The sequence below is a fragment of the Spermophilus citellus genome (assembly GCF_964194105.1).
Source record: "Spermophilus citellus genome assembly, chromosome: 6".
NCBI classification, from domain to species: Eukaryota; Metazoa; Chordata; class Mammalia; order Rodentia; family Sciuridae; genus Spermophilus; species Spermophilus citellus.
Window position 1 is genome coordinate 94,101,119 of NC_138187.1, and position 23,204 is coordinate 94,124,322.

Consider the following 23,204-nt stretch of genomic DNA (forward strand, 5'->3'; position numbering starts at 1 on the left):
CCAGGGAGCAGGTGGTTAGCCAGAGACACTGAGGATGGGAGTGAGGTCACCTATCACCAAAGTGGCATTGAATAAGACATACTAAAGTCTCACTGTGAAGGCTCCTGGTTCTCCACCCAGGAAATGGAATCACCTGTCAGGAAGTCCCTGTCTGTCCAGCTCAGCAGCCCCTGGCCTGTGCTGGCTTCCTGCCCTTTGGCTTTCGTGGACATAGTCCCTCCCTCCCCCACCGGCTTCCCCCTAGCTCCTTCAGATCCCTCCATGTCTACACAATAGCTGTAAACTTTGGTGTATGTAGAATCTTCTGAGCTTCGCCATCAGAAGCTTTGGTCCAGTCAACTGGGGCAGGGCTTCTGCAGATCCAGATTCAGGCAAGCAAATTCCTACTTCAGGTGGCCCTGAAGTAGGAATTTGCTTGCCTGTCTCAGGAAGTCAGGGGTCACTGATCACTGGCCCACTTAAACTTCTACAGAGGAGGTGGTCCTAAACCCCAAATTTGTGCAAGAGGCAGATTTAGAGTGTCTCACTTCTGCTCAACATGAATGTCCTTACATTCACGAGGCTACAGGCTCATTTTCTCTGGAACATAAGTAGTACCTGGCCTCTCCCCAAATGTTCTCTCCACAGCATCTCTAAGGTGACACTCGTCAAGGGTCTGAGTGAGCTTGTGTGCATCCTGGAACCAAAACTCACCGCCTGTGTGCTCTTGATGAGGTATATTATTTTTCTTAGTTTCAGCTTGTTCATCTATAAAATAATACAGTCATTGCAACTGTCTTAGGATCGTAATGGAGATCCACAGAAATCACACTCACTGGTGGTAACTCAGAATAACACCTGATATACAATGAACTCTGAGAAATATCAGCTGCCATTGATCACAAACTGTTTTGTGTTTCCTCTTCCATATCATAGGCCTTTTTATAGAGAGGACCTTGTCTTATTTATCTCTGTATTTCATTAGTGCTTGCTCAATAAACTTTGATTGATTCTTTTCCCCGGGGGACAAGTAGAGAGATGAAATAAAAGCAGAAACGCTTGAGAAATAATATCTCCACGATGGCTTCTCCTCAGGCCAGCTTGGAGACAGCGGCTTGTCCACAGGGACAGCTCTGACAAACACCTTGTCAGTTCCTTCTGACGTCCCTTCAGGGGAGGGCTCCAGAGGCAGCGTGCGCACATGGAAACCTCCCAGAGGCACAGTCACGTCTTGATCAGAACAAGCCCTGTGCATTTGCCAGACATTGTGATTGCGCGTGCTTATCCTCAGGCCTCCAGTCTGATGAGGATGATGAACATGTCAACAGTCACATAAGAATGTGACCTGAGCTAAGAAATCCAAAAGGAAGAAGTACCTAAGTCAGAAGAGAGTGTATCAGGGCACAAGTACTAACAGTGTGGGACAGCACAACTCCAAATAGCATTTATTTGATGCTTGAAGGTGTTGCTGCCTGAGATATTGGCTTCCAAGTTTTAAAAATAAATAAATCGTTTAAAGGCATTAAAAGAGCAAGCAAGGAGTTTAATTGATGAGCATTTCTTCACCAAAAATTTGATTGACGTTTTCACTAAAAATGACTAACTGAACCAGTTGATATACATGCAATTTCCCCTGAAGTTTGTCTTTGAATCCAAAATATACCCAGCATCTCTGTCTGTGCGTGTGGAGTCAAAAGCCCAGAGCATGATTCAGCTCATTATTCAGGTTCTTCTGAAGTGAATGGCACTATGAGTGCAGTTGTTGGGGGAGAATCACATGGGCAGACATTGTTAACCCAGCTGGGGTGGAGAGAGGATTCCAGTAAGCCACTTAACACAAATGTTTCAGGAAAGCTGTGCTGATCATGTGCCTTCTCAAAATCCCTGCCCATTTAGCCACTCCAACATGCCGCCTTTGAACAGCTCACTACTGAGAACACTTTGATTCCGCCAACGATGCCAATGAGTGTGGAGTATTTCTGTATTTTTTTCTAAGAACTTTACATTTGCACAAGGTTAGGCAATAATAATAACAACAGTTCATATCTGAGTACTAGATGCTGAACACACAGTGCTTTGAACTAGACCCACTATCTCATTCAATCTTAAAATAATCCTGGTGATGTAGGTACGACTCCTGCTTCTGAGAGGAGGAAATTAAGGCATGACATCATATAGCATTAAGAATTAGCTGATCCAGGATTTAAATCTGGATCAGTGTGATGTCAACGTGACTGTTTGAAATCCCCCGGCTGTATAAGCTCTCAGAGTATAGGAATGCCTAACCACATCAGTGTTGGTTAAAGCGGCATGGAGTGAAGCACCAAAACTTAGCAGTTTACAGTAGCATCGTGAATTTTGCTTACAAACCATTAGGGGCAGGGATGGCTCATAACTGTTCCACATGGCATTACATGGGGCCATTCAGTGGGGGAACATGGGACCCACTCACATTTACTGGCAGGAGAGGTCAGTCCAGCTGTCATCAAGGAACTCAGCCTGCCTGGGGCTGGAACCTCAACTCTTCGCCATGAGGCTTCTCCAAGGATTCCTGAGCGAACAAGACACCCATGGGTCACACTTTATGATGCCGTTCACAAGTCGCATTGCACCAGACACTCCCCACAGTCAATAAGGAGAGAGCACAGAGCCCACTGCTGGGTGGGAAGTGTGAATAGTCACTGGTGGGTTGAACCAGTAGGATGGAGATGCTGGTGATCCATCTATACTGTATTTTGCTCTGTGTTAAAATATAGTAGCTTCTAGCCTCAGAATCAGTGTATGTCCAGCCAAGGATACTTCAAATGAGGACAGTCACACACACACAAAAAAAGACCTTGGAAAAGCAACATACAATCCTGTGCTGTTACCTGTCAATCATGGTGCTCTCAGTGCTTCTAAAACACATATTTTGTTGTGTCTTTTGGGAACATAGCATATTCCCCACCCTTTTTAAAAAATGCATTATCCAGAAACATTGTATGGTAATGCCATAGGCAGAGGTCTCTGCCATAATTCAGAATCTCAGACCCAGATGTCATTATTACGATGTGAAGAACCCAATGACGCAGAGTTGCTAATTGTCCCTTGGTGGTTGCACAGTTGGGAGAAGATGGTGGCAGAACTTACCGATTTCTAATTCCATACTGAGGGATTTCCTTCTATACCATGCCTGTGATAAAAGGTTTTCACATCTCATGCCTTCATCCAAAGTTGTTATTGGTCTCTGGGTAATTTGAAATATAGATTAATTGAATAGTCAAGTCATTTGAATTATTTAATTGGACAGTGATTTTTGCCAGTCCCTGATCTTAAAATTAATGAGGATTTGTTGTGATTTTTAGCAAACGGGACTTGTTACCAAGTCAAAAAGACTGCCATTCCCACAGAAATACAAAGGAATACTAAGATGGAAGTCAGGGAAGATCATCTTGCATTTTCTCAGATTATCTATGAGGCTCTCTGGCTGGGTGATTTTTCTAGCAGCCTTTCTCCAGCCTAGAAGGCATGGATTGTTCCAGAGGGGGGACTAGTGTGTTGAACAGCGCTGAAGAGGTGCTCCATGTCCATGTGGCCATTTGGCCCTCACTTCCTCTGCTGTTTGCAAGCCCAAGTTCCCTCTCACCTGCCCCATCACCCCAATATGCTGCAAAACAGAGTTCAAGGAGAAACAGTGGAGAATGTGTTGCTATTGGTTTCCAGATTCAGTCTTACCCCACCCATATGCAAATCTAACCTTTTTGATATTTCAGCATGATAAACCCAAAGACAGGATTTCAACAGGAAAATATTTACTAAAGGCTTGCTCCCTTATAATCTATTGATTTTAATATCCCTACCACTTTGGCTGAATGTCAATTTTACCCCGAGGACTGCTGTTGCAAATTTGAGCACATTTTATTTATTTATGCCATTCAAAATATTAGTATTAGCAATGCACAAAGTTTGAGTCTTGCAATGTTCCTATTTAAAGTTTATTTTTCTGATTTGAATAATGCCAGTAATTTGCCATGATAATCGGGGCCAACAGGCAACACAAAACACAAGCGAACACAGCATTTTGTTTTATTCTTTGATGAAGTATGGTAACGCACAGCTCAGTAACTATGGAGCCACTTCCCCACTTAACCTTTGGAATCGGAAGCACCTGATTATCACCATCATTTAACAAGATGCCAAATCATCTCTCCTATGACCATTTCTATTCCAAATGTCCAGCCTGTGCCAATTTGTGCATTAATAGCTTCCGTGCTGGTATCTCAGATCTCTGTTCTTCTGGGCTTCAAGGGTAGCTCAGGGCATCACCTCAAGATTCCACCACCACCACTACCCATCTCAAGACCAACATCTCTCCAGCCCTGTTAGAAGCCAGCTGCTCTGTCAGGTTTTACTGGGAGGTGTCTTTCCCAGCAGTATAAGCTCTGGCTGGGAGAACAAGAATGGCTGTGGAAGATACATCAGCCCCCCTGTGCTACCAAGGGACCCTTTAGCAGGCATTTCCTAAATTGCTAAATCACCAACAATAATGAGTACAGCTGGATGTCTCTCTTTTTCATATTTAACAAAGAATTTATGTTGCGAATGACTCTTCTGTTGATTATTCAGGCTTTTTTGAGCAGGTTTTAGAGTTTCCCTGTGGAGGGCTTTCTAAATTGCAAAGCGCCATCCTACCATCCTCTGTCCAGCCTCTCTCAGCCCCTCCCCTGTTCCCCTGTCCACTGCGGGAGACTGGGTTCTGGATGGCAGCCCATGTCACCCTGAGGTTGTCTAGAGGGGACCTCCTCTTAGGAGACTCTCTGCTCTTCCCCTCAGTGACTAGATGGGCTGGACCATGGAGGGTCCCCTTCGCTCAAGTACCAAAGCTCAGCTATGTAGACAGGCTTTACTTTTAATTTCTAAGGATTTATAGCATATTGTGAGATTTGTGTTCTGAGACCTTTAAGCGCAGCAAATAGTGTGTGTTAAGATTGGCAGCTACAACTCAGCACCTAGACCTCCACAACTCCATTTCTGCCTCAACTACTCATAGTTGCTTTCAAACTAGCCAAATGACCAAAGATCCCCGCGCTTTAGTTTCTTCATCCCTGAGAATGCAGTTGTTGGTGGAATAAAATGACCAACAGTCCCCAGCAGAGCTCTAGGAAAGTAAAGAGCCTGGAAAGAGCCTTGTGCCCATGCACAGAGTGATGTATTACGCTCCCAGGCAGTGACTGTCCCACTATATTCCAAAGGAGACCACAAACTACAGACTTCACAATGACTCAGGACCCCATGAGATACCAGGGCATGTGGCCCCTTTCACACATAGCTCAGTTACACCACGGAGCAGGGTCCCTTGGTAAACAGCCCTTTGGTCTCCAGTTGACATCTGAGCTCCATGCGGGAAGAGTAACTGCTTGGTTCTCTTGGGGAGTGGGTATCCCCTATAAGAGTATCTGGACCCGAGAGAGTTCCGTAGGGATTCATTAAAGATGAACCCCGTGGCCTGGCATCTGGAGCTGTGCTCTGACCTGGTAGCCTGTCCAATCACTTTCTCATCATTTACTCTGCACAGATTCTCCCTTGGGCCAGATTGATCTACCCCTCACCAGATCCCAAAAGCAGGCTTCCCACCTCTGCATTTCCTCAGATGATGGCTTCCCCTAAATTTTCCTGCTTCTCTTATTCCTGCAATTTTAGATTATATGACTCCTTTAAAGCCCAGGGAGCCTTCACTGACACCCCACCTCCAACCTCACCCAGAAGTGGCCTGTGTATATATCTACATAGATGCACTAATGAGCCGCATGGGACATGTGTGCCACCTCCACCTGCACATCGATCCACATGATCCCTAATAAAAATAGATAATGGCAGTGCTAACATGAAGCAGTATTCAAGGATTAATTTAAAAAAAAAATTGGAAAGTGTTGGGCAGGTAGGGAGCTTTCAGTGGCATTCACTGTAATTACCATTAACCAATGCAGTTCAATAAAATCATAAGCATTTGTATTGCATATATAGACATAAATAGGAAACAGGCAGAGGACCAGACAAGCTAAATCAAGAAAGAGTGCAGGTCTTGCCAGGCATGGTACTGCACAACTGTAATCCCAGTGACTCAGGAGGCTGAGACAGGAGGATCACAAATTCAAAGCCAGCCTCAGCAACTTAGCCAGGCCCCAAGCAACTTACCAAGACCCTTCCTCAAATTTTTTTTAATTAATTTTTTAAAAGGTTGGGAATGTGGCTCAGAGGTTAAGCACCCCTGGGTTCAATCCATGGTTCAAGAAAAAAATAAAAGAAAAAAACAATGAAAGAGTACAGCTTCTAAATGCTATAGGAGTCTGGCGAAAAATGAACACCAAGATCTCAGACATCTGAGAAGCCTTTCTGGCCTTCCAACTTTGTAGAGAGAGCAGCGTAGGGTTGTTTGCCTACCTTGTATGAAGCAAGTGCAAAGTTCAAGTAGACTGACACAGTACACGTGGGTCACAAGCATCACATTGCTACTGCAGAGCCTCAGACATTGGTACTGAGTCAAAGGCTATTCAAAGACAGTACTGATTTCTTATAATATACAATGAGGTGTCTAGGTCCTCAAGGTCAAGGGGAAGTGCCTTCCATTCATCTTGGAAGTAATAATACAACATAACTTGGCCCATGTGCTCAGAAAATACTCTAGAAGTTAAGTGGTTTGGGCTGAATTTAACATATCTATCAATCCTATGAGAGTGAATGAACTCCTTGCAGCTCCAAAAGCACACCTTGAAATTTGAATTTATAAAATTAATCAGTCACAAGTTTGTTTCTGAGCATTTTAGCTCCTTCTACTGTAAACCAAGTGCCAGGTGGGGAAGAAAATCAGGTTATTGCAAGGTCTGATTAGTTGGGTTTACAGTAACCAACACTGACTGTATATATTAAATCCCATGTGATTAAAGCATTACAAGCTTCCAATGTGAAATTAGACAAGTGAATATGCCTCTCTATATGAACTCCAATTTTCTGTCTCACTTCTAAACCCCGTGTAATCAAGAACAATGTCATTTACATACCCAAATTCAACTATGAAAAACTACATACAGCTGCAATCATGTATGTTATTTAATTAAAAGCCAATCACTTAAAATAGCTGTGCTGTGGAGACAGCAGGCAAGGGACAGGGCTTTCTTTAAAAAATAGGGTACAGAGCAGAAAACCTCCAGGGCTTGCTTTCTCTGGACCTTTCCAAAGCCATTTTTTCCTCAAAAACTCCAGCAAGTCTATAAGAAGAAAACTTAGGACCACATAACAGATGTTCTTCTTCCTGATAGATAATGATTATTTACATTCTCTCCTCCTTCAGCTTTTAAAAACCAGCAAAACTAAGGGTCATAGTTCAATAAATAAAAATTCCCTAAAATTATCCCTCCAAAACCTGTTTTAATTGACCTCAGTTTATCAATAATATATGTGTGTGTTTGAACAAACACAAAGGTATTGTAGACCTCTGACCCACACATAGAAACCAAGCAGGGCTGGGCGTGGTGGGGTGCACCTGCAGTCCCAGCTATTCTGGAGGCTGAGGTGAGAGCATCACTTGAGCCCAGGAGTTTGGGGCCAGCCTGGGCAACAAAGCAAGACCTTAACTCAAAAAAAAAAAAAATCAACCAGGTCCTGAAAGGATGGAGAGAGGTGCAGAAACTGAGGTAGATATGACACCTACCCAACCTATTCTGAGACCACTGTTCAGCAATAGTTAAGAATAAATTTGGAAGTAGATTATTAATGGAGTTGAGCTACCCCCCTCACCATGATCTTCATAAGGAAGTGAAGACCTATCATGTCGGAGCTCATAAGCCAGACTTGTGAAGGTGGTCATGGGAAGGAATACCAGCTAAATATCAAAGAGATAAATCCTCACCAACCAACTAAAAACCTCTCTATATTTTAATTAGTTCACCACCCAAAGTAAGAAAAGTTAAAGAAACCTTTGCCTTTTTTCTTAACATTCACCTTTCTAAAACATTAGTGAAAATATATGCTTAATATAAATGTCATGAACCCCTTGGGGAAAAAATGTTTCAAAATAATAAAGAGAAAAATATTATAGGGGAGGAGATTTTTTTTAATGTCTTCCTGGAGCCTGCCTGGGTTTGGAGGTCAGTCAACCAGCACCTTAGCACCAAGTAAGGAAGTATTCAGGTTAAATGAGGTCCTGAGGGTGGGGCCCTGATCCAATAGTGTCAGTGTCCTGATAAGAAAAGACATCAGAAAATGCGCTCTCTCTCTCTCTCTCTCTCTCTCTCTCTCTCTCTCTCTCTCTCTCTCTCCCTCCCTCCCTCCCTCTCTCTCTGCCTCTCTTTCTCTCTCTGTCTAGGGTATCATTGTCACCCAGGGGACATGAAGGGCAGCATCAAGGCAAAGGATTGTTCTCAAGCCTTAAGACTGAATGGTACTGGCCCCACTAGGTCTTAGACTTGCTTAGGACAAACCACCTCCTTCTTTCTTGCGATTTCTCCCTTCTGGAATGTGAGTGTCTCTCCTGTGTCTGTCACGCCAGTGCATTTTGGAAGCACAGAACTTGTTTGCTTTCACAGGTTCACATCTAGAGGGGAATTTTGTCCCCAGATAAATCATACCTGGAGTCTCACCCATACCTGATATAGAAGCTCTTTAGATGAAGTCTTAGGGCTTGAGACTTTAATGTCAATGCTGGAATAAGTTAAAACTTCTGAGACTGATGAAATGAATGTGTTTTGCCATGCAAGAAGAAAATGACTTGGAGAAGGGGGCAGAGTGGTACAGAATGGATGCTTGGGTCCCCCAAAATTCAAAATTCATATGCTGAGCCCTAATCGTCAATATGGCTGTTTTTGGAGGTGAGACCTCTAAGGGAAGTAGCTATAGTTAAAGGAGATCATCAGAGTGGGTCTTTGTTGTCCTTAAAAGAAAAAACAGATACTGGTAAGCTTGCTCTTCTTTCTCTTGTCACATTCAAAAAAAGGAGGCTGTGGGAGCACACAGCAATGAGACCCATCTTGCCAACACCTTGATCTGGGGGTGTCAGCTTTTGGAACTGTGAGAAAATAAACTTCTGTTGTTTAAAGCCACACAATCTGCATTAGAAAAAGACTATTAAAGTTGAGGGGGCGGGGAGAAGATTGAGAATATGAATGAAAAACATTTTCCAGATTTTTTTCCCTAACATTTCTGCCCTTTAGACAGCCACTTCCTCTCTAAAGTTCACCTCTGATCATTTCACGGGTTCACACACTCAGCCCTCTGTTCCAGTTTTGCACCCTGATTGGTGTCATCTGGGATCACACACAGTGCCAGGACGGGGCTGAGAAAGTGCAACACCAAGGTGAGCCGTGTCCCCAACCAGGAGTGCAATATTAAGTTGAGATTGTATCATTAAAAGCTGGAAATGGTTAGAAAACCATACGAGACAAAATATTCATAAACCCCTGCATGGACGTTGCCAGTGCTGTAACCACAGTGGGCTGCAGAAGCTTGAGAGGACCTCCAAATGCTGGAAACAAAGAAACGTTTTCATCAGAGAATAGGATTTTAGAGACAAATGGAGGGTGAGCTTGACTGATTTAGAAACAGGGTCTGGCATCAGTGGTGCACACAGATATGAGAAGGGCGAAATGCCCCACCCACGCTGGTGGGAAGCAGTCACACCAACTGGAGCTGTCCCTCCCAGGACCAAGTGTGCAGCATGCAGCACCCAGCACCGTGGTCATACAGCTGGCAGCTGCGTCCCAGGCCCCCTGGAGACAGCTGGGTTGGGGGACACTCACCAGCAAAGTCACCACACTGTTTTGCTCAGTTTGAGGCTGTCTCTGCTCGCCAGAGGTCCTTGTCACTCTCTGAAGAGCACAGCCCACCTGAAGTCCCATTGGCCTATGTGCTTTACCAAGTGGAGTGAGCCAAAAAGCCCTCATCTGTGGAAATGCTGAAATCCAAAAGGAAATGTGATTTGTTCTGCTTCAGCATTTCCTCAAATGATGCCATTAGAGAATGGCTGTGGCTCAGGGCTAATTAGTTCAGAATGGGTGCAAAGCATCCTGGGATATAGATCTGGAGGGTGTCCAGGGACCATGGGGCCTCTGTGTGCATCGTGGCCCTTCTCAGGATGACGGTGCACATTCAGTCATGTTTCGTTAGCAGTGGTACTGAAGCACTTGAGGGGTCTCCAGAGAGTCCCACTTTTCCTCAGTGCGATCTAGTCACCATGTCAGCATGAAGGGTCTGAGTCAAATCTGTTGGGTTTAAGCTCTGTGTCTGCCACATTCGGGCCATGTGATTTGGTTCCATTGCTTCATTGATTTAAAAGGACAATATCAGTGCCTCCCTTGTGAGGATTAAATGGGACAATGCATATGTAGGACCCAGCACCATGCTTGGCACATGGAAGTCTCTGCTATTGCTCTTTGGTTATTTCCCCATCTCTAAAGGAAGCAGAACCGTCCTTAAGGTTTCCAGAGCACAGCCAGTTAATGCATACTCTCTGACATTTCTTGGTGGTTTGGGGACAGCTTATTCTGAGAGCCTTAGGGAGCCCTATCCAGCAGACACACAGTATTGTTGGGCATTCTCATCACCCTTGGACATGGAGAAACTTGATTTTATGAAGAATAATTGAAAGCACCATTTAGAATATCTCGGTAGAACACACAATGCACGGGAATCAGTTGCCTAGCACAGTGAGATATTTTAGAAGAAAAAGGTATAACTTTGCCCTTGAAACTTAAAATCTTGGGGAGTGGAGATTAACATACATGAACAATTTGAAATTGATTCCAGAGGATAAAAGGACAACGGATAGGCTCACCCTCCACCCACAGGATGCATCCCAACCACCTACAGGAAGTCATTCCCCACAGTTGAAGCTCAGGTGCTTCTGCCAGTAAAACAGCTGATGGATTTCTTCTCAATTGTTGTCGTGCTACCGAGCTGTTCAGAGAGACAGCACAACTCATTCTTTTACCTGAGAAGTAGAAGTTTGCAGAAAGAAATGTAACAAATCCCTCTCTTCTTTCAAATTTCATCTCAAACATTAGCTTTAGACAAAGATTCTCTGGACCCCTTTGATGAGATGGGAGCCCCTACACCTTCCTGCCTAAGCCCCACCTGCAAGTGACTATAGAAACAGGTGCTTTGAGCCCAGGGACCAGCCCCACCCTGCTTCCCAGACCCAGCCCAGACCTCAAACCCCAAAGCCTTACAGAACACAGGACTCCATCCATCTCCAGGGACCAGGCCAGGGCTGTCTTACTGAATCCGGACCCAGAAATATTTTCTCCCTCCAGTGACACCTAGCAGCCCTGAAAGGGTAGAGATGGGGACCCCACGCACGCCACAGGCCACATGTGATAGGGGCTACTGTTATCTCTTTGTTATTCATTTGGATATGGGGCTGAGCGGCTGATTTTCAAATGCCAAGGTGATAGCTGAGGGCTTTGGGATTCTCACTCTGAGAGCTTCACTCCCCCTGGAGGTAGGAACTCTATAGTTCCTGTCCCTTGGCCACCCCTCCCCAAGCCCCAACTTGGCTCCAAGTTCTCAAGAGGCGCAGGTGGTGTTAGATGACCTCCACTTGAAGAGTTCTGATTTGTTGTCAGACCCTGTCTTTAGATGGGGGAGGCCCCTTCTTGATGAGGCCCAGGGACTGTTATGAGGCTCTTGTCTACTGACTGGCCCTGTGGACATTAATCCATGACCACAACGCTGTGATCTGGACACCCAGGGAAATCAGATCAACACTTTCCTCTTCTCACTCAAATTAAGAATTAGGTTCCTCCAAACCAAGAAGTGGAAATTAACCAAATTCATGCCTCTGTGGAAAATGCCCTCTCTTTTACAGTATGAAGTTGAAGGACAAGTTGCAGGGGGCTGAATGGCAGCCCCCAAAAGACTCATCAGATCTGATGACAGTGACCATATTTGGAAAATAGGTCTTTGCAGGTGTAACCAAGTTAAGAATTTTGAGATGGGCTCATCCTGGATTACCCAGGTGGGTCCTAAGTGCTTTGATTAGTGTATTTATAAGAAATAGGAAAGGAAAAGACACACACACAGGGAAGAAGATCACATGAAGACCAGCAGAAATTGGACAATGTAGCCCAAAGCCCAGGAATTCCTGGAGCCACCAGAAGCTGGAAGAGACAGGAGGGATCCTGCCCTGTTGCCTCAGGAGGGAGTGGGCCCTACTGACCTAATCTTGGGTTTCAGCCTCCAGAACTGTGAGAGCATAAATCCCTGTTGTCCAGATTTTCCCAGCAGCTCCAGGACCCAGCACACAGGGTATGTGGGGAACATAGACTGTCCTCTCTGGACCTCAGTTTCCAGGACATAAAAGGATAACCTAAAGCAACCTCCAAGCCTCTACAATTCCATGTCTCTGTGGCTTCACACCAAATAGCCTGGGTGGGAGGAGCAGCCAGGGAGACCTCAAGTACACAGTGGTGCCCAAAGAGCCAGGGCTTGCTCTCTTTCCTCTCCTCCCAGCATCACACACAGTTTGTGTGGCATCTGTCCTACATAGGGTTTCCATATTTACTTAAGGTGCATTTGAAAAGCAACAAGCACTCACCAGCACAGCTACAGTAGTTCAGGGAAAGGCCCAGGAATCCCAGAGGCTGCATCCAGAAGAGACAGCACTGGCCCTCCCTCTCTGCTGCCCACCTTTACTGCCCACTGAGGACTTGGGAGGGGAAAAAGCATCAGATTATTTTTGCAGCAGGTGGTAGCACTATTTTCACATGGATATGTTTTATTGCATAAAAATTGGATTTTAAAAAACTCTTTATCTCTCTTATCTTTTTATATCAGAAATCTGTCTATATCTGCTTTCATGCCTTGTACAATATCAAAATGTACCTTTTGAAAATATGAAAACCCAGTCATCCCCCAAAATGAACTGCTTACCCACCTTATGGATACACTGATGGTTTGATTTGGCTACATAATGGTTTTGTCAATGCAGCAAAGACTGAGGGAAAATACACAATAAAAGTAATAGTTACAAGCATCATTTTTAGCACCTGCCAAGTGTGCAGCACTGAGCTAAGCATTTAGGGAGAACCAATTCATTCTCTCCTCACAAAAACACTATCAGATGGAAATAAAAAACAGGGCTCAGGGGTTTTGAATGACTTGCCCAAGCTCAGAGGTTACAGAACCAAGACTCCTAGCAGGTTTCCCTACTCCAAGGCCTGTGACAATCACGCCACTCATGTTGTCCCTAGTGACAAGTCATGGGGCCTCACATTTAGGCAAAGGTGATGTTTTAATCACAGGACCTGGAGGGGTTGGAGGAAGGATGACCACAAAGCCATGCTTTCTGGGCTCTGCAGCTTTGTTGCCATACATACACTTCTTTTACAGAGATATGGAGTGGCTTTAGGACAGCTCAATAGGGGAGATTCCAGCTTGGTGTGCACACTTCTGTGTGTGCATTTGTGTATGTGAGTGTTTGTGTGTGTGCATCTATGTGCATACATGCATGTGCCAGTATCTGCGTGTGCACACACGTGTACATGCATTGTGTATTATGACTGCATGCATGAATTTGTGTGTATACACGTTTTGTGTATATGCACATGCTCTGTGCAATGTGTGGTCTGTGTGTTCGTGTGGACATTTGCAGGAAGGTGAGAAAAGACCTTGGCACGTGAGCTATAGAGAGTTGTTCAGCCTGGAGAGTACCTTGAGATGTGCCCACTAGTTAAAAATTGGTTCTGTGATACTGAGAAGAAAGTGGTGGCCAGTTGTCCAACATGTGCAAATCCTCCCTCCCCTATCAGGATGCTTTCAATCAATGTCTACCTGGAAGACTCTTGGGAACCTACTGCTCTGGGGCAGGAGAGGGAAGAAGGAATTGAGCACCAAACCCATGCTGAGGTCTCTTGACCAGGCACAGGTCTAGATTTTTGCCATGGGTGACACTGGGGGTTAATTACAATCAACTCTTTCCTAAGGCCATTGGGCAAAGCCATACAGACAGCAGTCACATGCATGTGACAGCAAGAGCTGCTCTATGAGGGGCACCCCGGATGCCTACATGATGGGGTCGAGGCTGAGAAGGAGAGGACACAGAGCAGTTGTTCACCCGCTGCTTCTGCTCACCCGTCAAAGAGCCCTGGTGCTTGTGTCTTTCAGGAATTCGCCGACTCTGTGTCCCAGCTGGTCACGCAGAAGTTCCGTGAGCTGACGGTTGGCCTGACGTCTATGCATGCCCGCCACAAAGCACTAGCAGGCATCGTCATGACCAAAGGTAACCACCTCTTCCTCTCCCTGTGGAGATTTTCTTCTCCAAAGAAAGGAGTGTTCGAATTTACCTGACTGGGGGGCCAGCAGATTCCCTGTACCCACAGGGATATGGCAAGAAAGACAATACGGAACCCAGAAATCAGGGGCCAGCACTTACCAGCAGCACCCTACAAGCAGTGGTGGCACAACTCGCCTGCCAGGGCCCATCTGCATGAGCTCCTGTCAGTCCCATAGACAAGCTGTCAAGGCCTTGGCTGATCTGTCCCATTAGGCATGTCCCCATTTTCAAGAATGATGCTGTATTTGTAAAAGCTGGAGTCTGAGGCCAGACCAGGCCACCAAAAAAAGTCACCTGAAGCTGATAGGTAAGGAGTTGGTCCATCCCTATCAGCCCCAACGTGCCCACAACTAGGAGCTGATGCTTCCCCGTGTGCGGATCATGTGTGTCACCATAGGTCTTGGCTCCAGGGCAAGGAGGTAGAGCCCCACTTGGACAAGGGAGGTGGAGGTGACCTTTCAGAAAGATGTCAATTGTCAAAGTGTCTGTTTCCCATGGCTATGGCATCTATGGGCCTGTCCGAATGCAGACTCCATGCATCAGTCCTTGGTGGGCGAATAGAGGAAGGGAAAGGAGGGGACATAAGAGGACTCCGCAGAGGCAGGAAACCAAGAAGGGACATAGTAGGACAAAGGGGGACACTAGGGAATAAGGGACACAGAAAAGACACAAAGGGCTATGGAGGAGACAAAGAGTAACACAGATGGGACATAGAGGGACATAAGGAGGACACAGAGAGAACACAGGGGAAGGGGACACAGGGAAACAGAGACCAAAAACAGGGATCACAGAGGATATGGGGGAGCAGAGAGAAGATATGGGGGAGATTCAGGGAGAGACACAGGGACGGGGAGGCAGAGGGGACATAGGAGAATGCAGAAGACACAGAGGGACACAGGGTGATACATGGGGACACAGTACACAGGGGACCCCAGAGGACAAAGGGGAACATGGGAAGACATGGAGGGATACATAGAGACACAGGATCACATGGCAGAGATCTGCCCTCTTGCTGGGGTATAAACCAGCTCATGAATTTCCTCCTTTCTGTCAAATCTCCAACCCAAACTGATCCCAGGGATGGAATTCGATTCTAGAAAACAAGACTGACCTGTCCAGGGAGGTCAGCTCTTTAATAAGGCCAGGAAAAATTAATCAGATTTGTGGAAATGTCAAATTGCTAACCTATAGTAATTAACCAGCTGGTTATTCAAATTAACTATTTTTATTTCCAAAGTTTTGCATGAGTTTTAATGGCCTGCTAAAAAATGATTTTGGGTCATTCAACACTCACACATGACCCTGCAGCACAGGCAGAGGCCAGGATTGAAAAGAACATCAATCTACCCATGTCCAAAGATATGCAAAGTCAGTTTTAAAAATCAGATGACTGGGCTTGGGATGTGGCTCAAGTGGTAGCACGCTTGCCTCGCATACATAAGGCACTGGGTTCAATCCTCAGCACCACATAAGAATAAATAAGTGAAATAAAGGCATGCTGTCCATCTACAACTAAAAAATAAATATTTTTTTAAAAAATAAGATGACTGGCATGTGTTTCCTGTCATTCTAGACCCCCGTGGGGCCTCTCCAGTGAGGGAGAACATTGGAGCAGGAGCAGAGCGGTCAGGACCCTGTCTTAGCCGTGGCACAGGGCATGTTATTCATTTAGCCTTTCCAGTTCAGGCCTCTTAGTAAAATGGAACAGCAAAGCTTCCTTCCAGTGTCACTTGTTGAGAAAGACAAAGTGTACAAAATGTTCAAAAGGTGAACATTACTTTATAAATTCAGTGCACTGGTCTAAGCCAAAACTGTTCCATTTTGTCAATGATAACATTGTATGTGGTGACATGCACACCACCCAGAAAATTTCATTTTCTTTTTTCTTACTAGGAATAAATAAATAAATAAATAAATAAATAAATAAATATATCTTTTACCTGTTTGCCAAGTCACATAGTCCCTGAATCATAGAATCATAGTTTCTGTGGATGGGACCCACTTCTGTCCCTGACTACTCCCTCAGGAACCTCTGCCCCTAGGACCTCTGACATCTGCTTCTAGTATAGACCTACCGTCTTCTTCAATATCCTTCTTCTCTTCTGTTTCTTTTTTTTTTCCCTTGTATCAGTGCACCCTTGGGGGTAGAGGGGGGCAGTCCTTTTAAAAAGTGAATAGGAGATGAATTTGAGGAATAATTACATACCTCAAGATACCTTGAACTGGTTCTCATACTACCTTAATAGTTGCTCTACGTGAGAAATGTTAAGCTCAAAATTATTTTCTCTCAGTATTTTGAAGTGTTTTTTTTTTCCATTATCTCTTATCTAATAAATATGTTGAGAAACATTACAGATCTGACTGACATTCTCTTTGCAGGAACCAGCACCCACCTTGGCCCAAGGAAGGAAAGGTCTTTTTTTAAAACTTGGATATTTTGTAATTTCCTAAGAATGCATGTGGGTGTGAGCCTTTTGCCTTCCCTGACATATTTAAGCTGCTTGTGTATTTTTTTTCTTGTATCAGTTCTTTGACGAATTCATTCCGTCATACACATTTTGTTGAATTTTCAATATCTGAACTAATCATCTATCTTTTCCCTTTTTTACTTTCCATCTCTTTGGTCTTTTGTTTTTTGCAGATTTCTTAATTTGTCATAAAGATCTTCCACTGTACCCCCTGATTTTTGCAGTCTATTTTTTTATTCAAGACTCTCCTTAATCTCAGGGTCCTTCTTTTTCAAGGATTACTCTTCTTGTTTTGTAGATGTGATGTCTTCATGCATTTCTCTGGGGAGACTCGCCAGCAAACGTCTAAGTTCTCTTCTGTCCTCTGATTGGTGCGACTCCTCTGGGACCCATGGCTCTCTTTGTTATCTTCAGTCTTGCTCTTTTATCCTGCTTATGGTTTTTGTCTGAATATTTGCACTTGTGAATAAAATATCCTATCAATGGTCCTAGACCCCAGGCACAAGTGTCCTCTGCCCTTGTGCAGGTTGACCAAGTTTCCCCACAGGCCTGGCCACATGAAAAGACTAGCTGGCTCTCCAGCTCCGGTCAGCTGTTGCCCCCTCAAGCTGGGTGAGCAGGAGCAAGCCTCTTGTCACCAAATGAGGAATGTGCTGCTCTGTGAGACAATCCTTCCATCAGGTCTCCTCACTTTTCTCAGGCAGTTCCTTCCATTCCTTAACCATGAGATTCTTCATTTCTCATCCTAAGAGAAAGCTTCAATTCTCAGGTGTCCTCTCCAAGGAGCATGGAGATTTGGCCAATGGGGGCCACCATTTACTAAAGCATTATTCAATGCATCCCCCTTTCGGGTCTGCACTTGCTCCTGGCTTGTGGACCCGTGGACTCCGAGCCTGAAGCTCCCTAGGTTCAGCCTCAGAGATGGAGCTTCCTCCTCCCGGCAGCTGATATTTGGAGCTATTCTCTTCATTTCAGCCTCTGCAAACTCCCACCATTTTACATCTTCTAGGAGACTCTGGGAAGCTCTCCAGCCATCTCCTTTTCACACCATATTTCAGATTTGTTCCCATTTGGGGATGTTTCATTTCAATCGGTTCCATAAAGGGAGAAGAAAACACAGTTGTTGTTCACACTCTTGCACTGACGCTGGACAGCATAGTGGGCTCTGCAGTCAAGGAACAGCTTTGTGAAGAAAGTCCAGTATTTCCGTGAGAAAGTGGTTCTTGAAGGAGTTATTGATGGTGGTGACTTTATTTAATATGCACATTTATCATTGTGATAGCATTTTCACACACGTCAATCAATTTGATTGACACAACCCTGGGAAGTGGGAAAAACAGGGCTTTTTGCTGTCACTTTGAAGAACTATAGACAATAAAAACAAGAGGCTAAGTAACTTTCCTAAAGTCGTAACAGTAGGAGGAAGGGCAGAACTAAGATGTGGGTTGTGGAGTCCTGATCCTTTGTGGCCTCTGATCCCCTTTAGACACATACATCAGGATCTGGGGGTAACAATGCATGTTCTTTATGTGTAAAATTATTTTTCCAAGTTTATTAGACAAATAGGAAAAAAAGAGTTTTCTAGTATACATTATTAAGATCAATTCCTGGAAAGGAGGTTTAAAGCTTTGTTTTTCTAGTCTAGCCTGCAAAACAAATTCAGAAGCTCTGGCTTTCACAAATAATATTCCCCATTTTTGCTAACGTGAAGTTTAATCATTCCATAAATTCTCTAGAACTATAAGTGTTCTGGAAAAAAATACACATCTCTGAAAAACAGGCTGGTCAAGTTGAAATTCACTAAAATGGTTCAGCATAATTGCTGAGATTGTTAAACACTCTGGACAACAACCAGTCCGGTCTTACTGGGGGATATATGAAAGAAACAATTCATTGAACAACAGTCATTCATTTTTGCAAGTTCTGAAGTGAAGAGTGTGGTTTGCTGGGTGCATTTGCCCTGGATCTACCCTGTGCACACGAGGTAGTCCGTCTCTGCACCGTACTGTCCATGCTTCCAGCTTGAGTCAAGAATCCTGTTGCTGTGCAGAACCAGATAAAGCTGATATATAAATGCTATTTTCCCATTGCACTTGACAAAGCATGACAGTTTAAGTACAGTTGAAGCCTGTTTTCATCATATGACTAGTGTTTGTGTCTGCTCGCCTTCATCAACACCTAGAAGAATCCAGATAAAGTAGTTTACTCCCCAATATCTCAAAACCTTCCTTTCCACTTTCTCTCTGAATGACTAGCAATCACCTCGATCTTGAAATTAAAAGCAGAATATTTTTATTTATAGTCAGATGAGTCTAAGGAAGATAAGCCAAAACAAAGGTACCAGACAAAAAAATCCTCTAACAGAAGCTTCACACCATGTGAAAGATGGTAAATTATCAACTGGGTTTCCAAGAATTGATCTTAGTAACTTCTAAGTAGATACAAAGAAATATGAAGTAGATGACACATCTCCATGGATCTGTGCAGGCACATTAAGATTTACAGAAGCCAACATCTTGGGACATTTCGGAGTGCTGATGGGCAATTGATTTTAAATCTTTGGTTGCAACCATTAGGTTCAGACTACAAAACGCAGGATAGATTGTACAATGGTGTGGCAGACACTGGTGTCGCTTGAATGCTGTCCCATTTATACCAAACACCTTTCCTTAAGATAAAGGGAAAGAATGTCAGTCCCCGACTGGACTTCTGTCCCACCCCAACTCCACTCATGGCTCATTTAGAGACAAATAGTTTAGTCTAGAATAATTTACGAGGTGCCAATAAAAACCCTCAAAGCTAAATTAACCCTAGAGAGGAGAGAGAGCCCTGACCACCAGCTAAGTCCTCATAAAATGCTTTAATTTATTCCTTCTCTTAAGGCAGTGTTTAGACACAAGTGCATTTTAAAAAGGGAAGAAGAAAATTCTTTTGCTGCACTCTTTGGAGATCAGACACTACTATCAAAGCCCCTCAGACACTTCTGCGTTTTTCTGATCATTAGCTCATAACTGAGCATTCGATTTTAGCTACAATCTAATTGCCCAAAAGCCTTCACTGAGCAAAGAAAATCCAACACTGTACCTCAAGGTGATAAAACTGACCTCTCTTTATTCTATTCTCTTTATTCTAGATCTTTTTTATAGTTTAGTGGAAACAAAATACTAAGTTCATTGGTGAAAGAAAAAAAATTAAGAGAAGACTCTGCTACTGCTGTTTGCCTAAGAACCTAGGCAATGTTTCGGGGTGTTAAACTGTGTTATCTTCTTTAACAAGCAAAAACATTCACCTTCGCCATAGGAAGATGCGTCCATTCTAAAGGTCTGGTTAAGCATGCTGTGGAAGGAAAGAGGGAGGAAGGGAAGGGAAGAGATACAGAGAAAGAGAGAAGAAGCTAAGGAAGAAGAGAGGAAGGACAGGAGCTTCAGAAAAATCATAGTGCTTTATTAAATAAAAATACTCAGAAGGGTTCGGGTCTTTATGAACAGATATGAAACGGGGTAAAGCTGTCACCCTTTGAAGTACTTGTGGACTCTCAAACATGGGCACTGGGGTCACAGTTTCTACTCCTTTCTGATCTAGTGGACCCTGTATTGAAATTCCTAAGGTTTTTCCATCCACATGAACTGATGCTGAGAGAACTGCTCTGTGGGAAGTGTCGAGGGTAAGTGGGCTGCTTCAGACATCTCTGCATGGGAACTTGGGGGGAATTCACACTCAGGAAATCCAAGATCTCAAGGCTTAATGGGGTCCATTAGTCAGTGTCACGTCGCTATTATAAATACCTGAGGATTATCCTTCGGTCTGCAGTGTCCCCTGAAGGCTTGTGTGTTAAAGGCTTGGTCCCCAATGCAGCAATGTTCAGGGATGGGGCTTTGGGGCCATTAACCAAGGAAAAGTGTTTCAAGTCACCAACTGGATTTGATCCCACAGTAACTCGACCAGCTGGGTCAAGAAAAGACGAGGAAGCATTATGAGGTTAACAGAGGGCTCAAGTCAGGGAGTGGAGATTTCCAGATCCTACGTGAGTTTCCATCTGAACTGTTTCAAGGATGATCCCTTATCTGCCTTCTTGAAAACAGCACAGAGCAGAGGACACAAATGAGAATATCAAGCTTGCTTACAGGCAGAGAAAGCACTGCCACTTAAAATATTTAGAACATGAATCATTTATGAGTTGTGGCTTTGTGCTCTCATTATTTCTGGTTTGAACACCAGTGAGGAGACCTTGTCAGTCATCGTTGGTGCACAAAAGAAAGGACTTCTCATCGACCAGACCAGGTGTTCCATATTTGCTCCTTTGATATAAAAGAATGATTTACTAATGGGGCAAAGAGCAAGCTCGGCCCAATCCAAACAGAGAGATGAGTAGATTTTTCAATCTATTAATTGCACAGAGTTGGATGTCATTCTATTTCTTTCTTGGGAGTAGGATGAGGGTATGGAATATATTCACTGAATGCAAAATTACCTTATTTATATCCAGTGAAACCCTTTACAATGTTGATGTTTGGGGACATAACTAATAATAAGCTCATCTGGTCACCTTACATCTTTTAATGTACGTTATTTATCACATTGGATTCCCATGCATTTTGAAGTTATGTCATTTAGGAACACATCTGGCTGCAGGAAAAGAGAGAGCTGAAAAGCAGTGTCTTAAACAAATCCCTTTTTATTACTCTTCACATAAACAATGGCTGGACAGCCGCAGCAGACTCACCCAGTTCAGGCCCGTGATGGTTTCAGGGTCTGCAGCTTCCTGGCTCTGTAGTCATCCCATCCTGAAATGGCCTTTCTTTTTTGCATCAGCAATGACTGACAGCGTCTCCTCACTGGTATTAAAACACTTTAGTAGGGTGCAACTGCCCAGAAGGATAACTCCCAAAATCTGAGCCCTAAGTGCAGCCGGACTTTGACTTTTATACATAAGTAATTTTGGAGTACAACAAGGCAAGGGAGTTAATGCAATTCTATTGGAGGGTTATTCTACATTCCTTATGTGGGTACAAGCTTGTCAACAACCCAGGGACTCTCATATAGCTTGGGGACTTTTCTTCCACTAACCCTAAGGGGTAATGTTCTGTCCCCATTGCTGTTTCCTGCTTCTGCTACTGAGTTATCTTCTACAGGTACCTGTTAGCCACTGCAAGCCTATATGGTTGAATGTCAGTAAGCAGAGCTGCTGTGTGTCAGCGTGCAAAACCACAACTTGTCAGCTCTTAAATTGCTCAAGTTCCCATTTTGCTCTATCACAATGTGACTACCAACAGCCAGCTGAAAAAAAAAAATGGATAAATGTGCACCTGCCTTTTTCACATACCTGTGTTCACCAAGTTCACCTGGTCACAAGCTTACCCTGGAAGGATTGTTGAAGACAGGTTTTCAGGGCCCTCCCGAAGAGATGCTCTTTCAACAGTTATGGGGCTTGTTCACAGACAGCTGGGAACGAGAGATTCTTCTGTTCAGAAACGTTTAAGGCCAACAGCTTGTTTGGTGTCTTGTAGGCAAGAAGTGCTAGTTCTTTTAGGGCTGATGGAGGCCACATAGCAGGCCAGACTGCTGCCCAGTCCTCTTCCATTCTCTTCTCTGGGAAGAAGGTGAGCAAAGCTGGTACTGCATGTCCTGGGGTTCCCCACATCCTGACCTCAGAGGCAAGAATCCTACACAACTCACCCTCCAGAGCCTGAGGACTTCACACAGGCTGCTTTCCCTTCATGGTTATTCCTCCCTTGTCATCTGACAGAGGGTTATGCTCCCTTCAGCCCAGGGCAAACATCCCACCCTCCCCCTCCCACACTGGCTTTGTCTTCTGCAATCACCCCACCCTCTCAGAACATGTCCACAGGTCTGTGGGAGGTCTGATCACAGTAAGTTACTTGTCTCTCCTTCCTGACCTGTGAATATGTGCTGATGAAAGGGCTTTGGGATCTCACCATTTGCAGCCCCACTTTCTTAAGCTGTTCAATACACATTGGATGGATGGATGGATGGATGGATGGATGGATGGATGGATGGATGAATGGATAGATGGATGGAAAAGGATTTTAAAAACATGCCCTGGACACTGTAAGTGTACTCTTCATTGAGTTTTTCATTAGCATATAGACCAGAGCTGTGTTCTTATATATTTTTCAGGTATCTCCAAATTTGCTCTTAGCTTCTCAAAACAAACCCTCCTGTTCTCATACAAAGAACATATGATTGTGGTCAGTTTAAGGAACAATAGATCATATGGTTTTGAATATCATTCTATCTGGAGATGGCAGGAAAAGCCTGGTTGCAGATAGATAAACACAATTATAGGAGAATTGAAATATATACAAAACTAACAGCCAGAAATTATGACATTTAAAACTCTTTAAACTTTACATGATTTTCTTTAATCCTCAAAAAGCTTTTCATGGGTGGTGGGACTGCAAATTGGTACAATCACTATAAAAAGTAGTATGGAG

General features: G+C 44.1%; 1 protein-coding gene across 1 annotated transcript in view; it reads left to right on the forward strand.

Annotated features, from left to right (window-relative positions):
• The window catches only part of ADARB2 (adenosine deaminase RNA specific B2 (inactive)), a gene marked incomplete at both ends in the record, with an annotated part of 479,363 nt that overhangs the window by 389,943 nt on the left and 66,216 nt on the right, over positions 1 to 23,204 (forward strand). The window contains one exon of the mRNA XM_081300315.1: positions 14,113 to 14,227. Within this exon, the coding sequence (XP_081156441.1) occupies positions 14,113 to 14,227 (115 nt within the window). The remainder of the gene's footprint in view (positions 1 to 14,112; positions 14,228 to 23,204) is intronic.